Source organism: Oryza brachyantha, chromosome 9 (genome assembly GCF_000231095.2).
Source record: "Oryza brachyantha chromosome 9, ObraRS2, whole genome shotgun sequence".
Taxonomy (NCBI): domain Eukaryota; kingdom Viridiplantae; phylum Streptophyta; class Magnoliopsida; order Poales; family Poaceae; genus Oryza; species Oryza brachyantha.
Genome location: NC_023171.2, coordinates 14,220,578 through 14,227,279, shown reverse-complemented (window position 1 = coordinate 14,227,279; position 6,702 = coordinate 14,220,578). Strand labels below are relative to the sequence as shown.

Sequence of the window (6,702 nt, the reverse complement as noted above, 5' to 3'; positions counted from 1 at the left end):
AGCAGGAAACAAGCCAACATAAGCTACGTGTCCAATCTCATTGAACCAGTACAGGAGAACCGGTGGTGATATATTAAGCGAGTCTCGGATGCTCTCACGTGTCCACTCACGTCTTGTTCGGTTATTTCTAAGAAAGAGGTACTGAGAGAGGATAATTACATAGATGTAGAATAAGTTTTTTTCTAATCCTCTTGAATCCTCCTATGATAGGGATTAACCGAACATAACCTCACGTGGCAAAATAAGAAATATGAGCACCGTTCTAAAAATAATTTTATTTTTTGCTACTCATACGTAATAATAAAAAACTAAAAGACAATACCCTACACGTTATCAGATTTTTAATATAATTGTCTCTTATTTTATCTATTCTAAATATATTTATTCATTGATTTCATAAACTCCAATAGCAATGGTTACTCAAAAATAAACTTAATTTGAAACAATCTAGAATGAAAAAAATATAATCTTATTTGAAAAACGAAGTTTATAGATGAAAGGTCTCGACGCTGGAGAGAGATGTTGCCAACCAATCCTTGGACTGGGATGGATGGCTCAAATATCAAGCTAATGGTACCTAGTCAGCAGACTCAGCACTCCCTCGCTCTATCTCAAAATATGTTTAAACTTAGTCCAATACCCTTTGCTCCTTATTAATTAAAGACACACACTTCAGTTTTTCCGTTGTTAACGAAGGGATCTTTTCAATTAAAAATAAAACTTAATTTTTAACGTTAAATTTAGAGTTGATTTTGATGTTTTTTTCATCCTAATTAATTTATTTTTCATTTCTTACGGGAAACTAAAAAGTATTTGTGAAATTAGAAACCCACTTCTTACGGGACAGAAACAGCAGTAGCAATCTGGCTGGATATAATTAAATTAAACTGTGCGGGCCGGCTCGGGTTGGTGGCCTGGCGCACGTCGCACGATTACGATTGGATGGATGCAGGTGATCGAGCTTTATTTTGTTAGGTGCGCCGCGGTTTGTCACTTAATCCGAACCTGCTGACCGCGACGCCTCGCAACCACGTGTTTGCTCATCACCACAACTAAATCCATCATATCAACGTATAGTCAAAAAAGAAAAAAAATACCGTATTATTCTTGTAAATTATTTGCAGCCGAATCCCAAGCAACATTTCCATTCACCTCACAAATAAACATACCATTTTTTTTACATGCAGTGTGATATACACAGATCGTATCCAAAACTTGGTGAAAACATGGTAACGTCCCCTGATTCAACCGGGACCAACAAATTAAAATATCTCTCTCAAAACTAAATGAATGCCAAAACCCGAAATAAAAAAATAAAATAAAATAGAAGTTGCACTCCTCGTACTGTATACGTTTTTTTTTGTAACACAAGGAGCTGGCCTGATCATTAACGTGCTCAAGCTGCAAACCTAATAACCACCCCTCACCAAATCGAAAACCCCACATCTAACCACCCCCTCTAATCGCTGCCAATTTGGCACGTAATTATCCTCTCTTTACATTCCCAATCATTTCATCTCGTTTTGTTTTGTACCCATGCATGCATACGTACAAAACGGTGAAAGAATTGGATCACTAGCTAAAGCTTAATTATCAGCTAGCTAGCTTTTCCATCTTATTTCTTTCTTTTATTAACCAATACACTCTTCGTCTCAGAAAGAACCAATTTTCGTAGATAAATCTAGACAAATAGATGTCAATGTTCATCGTAGACGGAGGGTGTAATAATAAATAAAATGATTGATTAATTATACTTAATTAATTACTCCATGGAGTAGCAGCACTCCTTGAAGGCGTCGAGGTTGTGGGTGAAGACGGGGACGAAGGCGTCGACGCTGCCGTCGCCGAGGTAGGACGGCACCAGGAACAGCATCCCCTCCGTCGGGAAGTAGGACGGCATGAAGTACGTCGGGCTGCCGGTGCCGAAGTCGAGCTCGTAGAACGGGAAGGTGAGCCAGCTGTCCACCTCGACGTCCGGGCAGAGCACGTCCTTGAGCACGGCGCTGGGGGCGAGCCCTTCCTTGGCGGCGGCGCCGGAGCAGGCGAAGTCGACGAACGAGCGGAAGTAGGCGCCGTCGACGCGGGCGACCTCGTCGTGGATCGCCTGCGCGGCGTGCTTGAGCGGGCGGGTGAGGAGGTCGGAGGCGGTGGCGCGCGGGAACGCCCAGAGCACCATGTTGCCGAAGTACTCGGCGGGGACGCCGAGGCGGTGGCGGCCGTCGACGGAGAGGCGGATGGTGGAGGTCTCGTCGGGGCCGAGGCCCCGCGCGCACGCCATGGTGCGCCACAGGTGGGCGAGGATGGTCTCGAACCGGCTGAACGGCCGGCCGCGCCCCTCCGACGCCTTGGCGCGGAGCCCGGCGATGAAGTCCTTGGTGAAGTGCGCCTTGTGGATCACGATGTTGTCTGCGCCGCCGTCGCTGTGGCCGTGCTTGTCGCCGGCGGCGGGGAGGTAGTACTCCCTGTTGCGGTGGTCGTACTCGACGCGAGGTGACGAGCGCGGCTTGAAGAGGCCGGCGTGGTGGTGCACCGGCTGGAGGCCCGTGGGGAGACCTCTAGTGGCGCGGCCCCACGCGACGAGGAAGTTGCTGGTGGCGTGGCCGTCGGCGACGACGTGGTTGGAGGTGAACCCGACGGCGAGCGAGCCGCACCTGAACCGCGTCAGCTGCAGCAGCACCACCTCCTGGAGCTCCTCCTCCAAGTCCGGGTGCAGCCGCAGCAGCTCCGGCGTGGGCTTCGCCGGCGCCATGTCCACGAGATCGGCGTCCACGGTCGCCTCCACAAGCCGCGCGCCGCGGTCATTGAGCACGACCGCCGGCTCGCCGTCGGGCGACTCCCCGAGCTGCCCGGCGAACGCGCGGTACTCGGCGAGCACCGCGGCCAGGCCCTTCTCGATGGCGGCCGTCGACGGCGCCGGCGGCGGGAACGCGTAGATTATAGCCATCTGCATCCTGTACGTCACCTTGTCGAAGACGGACAGAGGGATATACTCCGTCTCCACGGCGACGCCGCCATTGTAGGCCGGCTTCACCAGCTTGCTGCTCAACACCTTAACCTCCATTGCTGTCCAATCAACTCAAGGAAGAAGACGAAGAGAGGCAAGGCAAGGCAAGGCAAGTAAGCAGCTCAGCTCGAGCTCGTACGACGACGACGAGGACGACGAGGTGTGCGTGTGCTTGATGCTTCTGCTTGCTTGCTTGCTTTGAGGTGTACGAGTTGCTCCCTCCGAGCCGTGCGATATATATAGGGTGATAAAAAAGCGCGGGAAGTGGCCAAGCGCGGGAAAACGGTAGGTGGGGTCAAGCGAACTGGCTAGCCGCTGCCTCTGTTTCGATTTGCAAAAACTTTGAACAGAGGTGGTCTCGTTGACTGCATGCATGCTTGCTTTAGAGAATTAGAGATGGTTGTTGAAGTCAAGTTTAGCAAACGTGCTGAATTCAGTTCATGTTAAACCATGCGTAATACTTTGAACAGTTATGCGAAAGATTTTGTTTTTTTTGTTTATAGGAGTGACACGCAAGTAACACTACATTTGGTTGGTGTTTGAAATTGGCAGATCCAGCGGTGGTGAGTATGGGGCTTCAACCCCCCACACGTCGAATCTTTATGAAAAATGAAAAATGAAAAATAGGGGAAAGGAGAAGAGAAGGAAGAGGGGGAAGAAGGTAACCCGACACATAGTTTTTGGATCCTATATCTGTTAATGCCTATATAATGTATTATTTTATTTTATTGTTTCAAAGAAAATACATGTAAACTTAGTTCTATCGAGACAAAAAAAAATTATTTTCTCCCTCTCTTCGTTAACTTCTTTAATTACCACATTATATATTAAAAACACTGACACGTCGCTATATATTTGATGAGAAAGACATTCTTATTGGGAATGGCCTAACTTTGTAGCTAGCTAGCAATATTGCATTGATGCAACTGGATGTATATTATATTATACTGCTTAATGTGCTGCAAGTTTGGAATGAACGTACGTTGTCCTGCGTTAAAATATCAGCAATCACTGTTCACTCCACTTGTATTAGTGCAGAGCAAGCCATGCCATGCCATGGGAATTGAATCGAATCGATCGAGCGCAAGGACTCTACCTACCAGCAGAGGAACCCATTATGAAGTTTGTTAATCTGGAGTAGATTTGATCATTTCATGGCTGGACTTTTCTTCAGCTAGCTAGTCATGTAATCAATCTCTGTGTGTGTGTGTGTGTTTTTTTTTTTTCATATTTTGACTTGAAATCAACTGTAGTAATGTTTTGTTGGAAACTTAAACAGGATTGCATGCATTTAGCCGGAAACTAGCCGGGTTTTTGCTTTTTAAATTTCTTGCATCGTGCAGCTTTGTGAGCTGGCAGCAAAGAGCTCATTCTTTAATCTGTTCGTGGCGGCGAAGAGCACTCTGTACGACTGGTAGGTACGGTTCTCTGTGACTCGATTTTATATCCATTAGTTTCAATTTTCAAACACGTGACATGAATGTTTTACATCCATGATTATTGCATTTCTATGTGAAAGTTCAGATCGCAACATGGCAAGCGGAGGGGCCTATAGCCTGCCTTACAGAGACATCAGTAGCACTTGAGGTACTGGGTTCGATTTTTTGTTGGAGTAAATTTTTTATGTCCTAGGTTCGCCTTCTTGTTGGAACGAATTTTGAGCGTCTGCATTGTACTGTGTTCTTAAAAAAATTCATTAATGCTAAAAATTAACTAGAGTAATATTCATTACTGCAACACACGTAAATTGCACGGTTAGCATCTTTAAAATATCATTTTTTAATTGTATAAAAGGAGGTATATTTTAGTGATTTATTGAGAAAGAGAAATATCGAAACTCATTAATTCTCAAAAATTAGATAGAGTAATATTAATTACTACAACACACGTAAATTGCACGGTTAGCATCTTTAAAATATCATTTTTGTAATTGTATAAAAGGAGGTATATTCTAGTGATTTATTGTGAAAGAGAAATATCGAAACAATAATATATTAATACTGAAATCGATAGTTAAACCATGCAATCTTCTGAAATCTCTATTGATCAAGTTGAGATTTGACATATCTTAGGATTATAAATTTGGCAAAAATTATGTCTAAGATTCATAGTATTAGGATGAGTTAAATCCCAACATAATTAAGAACCTATATTTTAGAACAAAGGAGGTAATAGCGTTGTTTGGTAGGTGACTATATATGATGGCCGCGTTCGGATGCACGCTAGTTGCGTGAAAAACGTAATAATAGATTAGTACATGATTAATTAACTATTAGCTATAAAAAATATAAACTAGATTAATATGATTTTTTAAACAACTTTCTAATAGAAAATTTTCATAAAAACATAACGCGGTTTAAGAAACGTGCACGTGAGAAACGAGAGAATCTGATAGATATAATAGTAGGGGGAGAAGTACGCGGCCGATATGTATGCACCGTTGTAAATCACGTTTGACCGAGTGTATGTAACGTGTTTGTTTGGTTGACGTACGGTGAAGCAGACGAGTGTCACAAAGGTGGTGTTTAGATTGAGAAAATTTTTAGGAGAATTGTCACGTCAAATGTTTGATCGGATGTCGGGAGGGGTTTTCGGACACGTCAAATGTTCGGCCTGGTGCTTTCACATCTATACCGTTGTTCGCTATAATTCAGGCTCTCATCGTCACAGAATTAATCAAGCTCGGTCTCTTCTTTCAATTCTGCCTATTATTTCGTGCTCGATCATCTTCACTTTTTTGCATCCGTCATTTTCATTTTACCCTTTTTAGGGCAGAGAGAGGAGTTGTTCTGCTTTCTGTTACTGTCTTGGTCTTCACAAAACCGAAGAATTACTACCTCCGTCTTTTTTATCTGACGTCGATGTCTTTTTATATTTGAGTGTTTATGTTATTTCAAAAATTTATATACATATTAATTATTTAGTTATGATTTATATTAGTGAAGAAACCATGAATAATTTATAATTTTATATGTTTATAAAAAAAATTAAATAACCTGAACATTTAAACGTAAATCCAAAATTAAATAAAAACCTCGGAGGAAATATGTTAACAAAACGAAATGATGAACCGCTGCAGATTAACTTTTAGTCTGTTATTTCTTTGAACACAACACATAATGCGCACATATGCACGCACACCAAATTCGTGCTGTGCACTCATGAATATATCTCGTGAGTAATATATATCCGTGACCATCAGAGCGTAGAATCTGATGGATAAAATTATGTACATACGTACCCACACGACATTACCATCATCAAACTGTATGTGCCTTCTACCTTACTATTATTATTTTTTATAAGACGTAGTTTGATCCACCAACATTATCATTTCACTTTGCTTATAAGCTAAAATTTAAATTTTCAACCTTACCTTCGGAGTTATTTTTGAGTTTCTTTACAGTAGTTTATTTTTCAGTTTTTGCTTCTAGATCGTTCATAACACGTATATAAAAATATCATTCATAAATAATGACAATCATCTTTTTTGTCCACCTCTTAGTAAGTTAAACAAATGAATTAGGGTTAGCATTCGCAAAAAAAAAATCAAGTAATAGCTATATAGCCGCCGTATGCACATGCATGCATATGAAGAGAAATAGATCTATTTGGTGCTTAAACAAAGACATGTTATTGATCGGAGTATAATACTATCTCCGTCCTTAAATATTTGACACCGTTAGTTTTTTAATGCA

The 6,702-nt window shown here is 42.3% G+C and overlaps 1 protein-coding gene across 1 annotated transcript; it reads right to left on the bottom strand.

Annotated features, from left to right (window-relative positions):
• Positions 1 to 1,127: 1,127 nt before the first annotated feature.
• On the bottom strand, positions 1,128 to 3,194 carry LOC102708644 (putrescine hydroxycinnamoyltransferase 3). Its single transcript, XM_006660858.3, has one exon. It carries the CDS (start codon positions 3,059 to 3,061, stop codon positions 1,763 to 1,765), a length of 1,299 nt encoding a protein of 432 aa, XP_006660921.2. The 5' UTR covers positions 3,062 to 3,194; the 3' UTR covers positions 1,128 to 1,762.
• Positions 3,195 to 6,702: the final 3,508 nt, after the last annotated feature.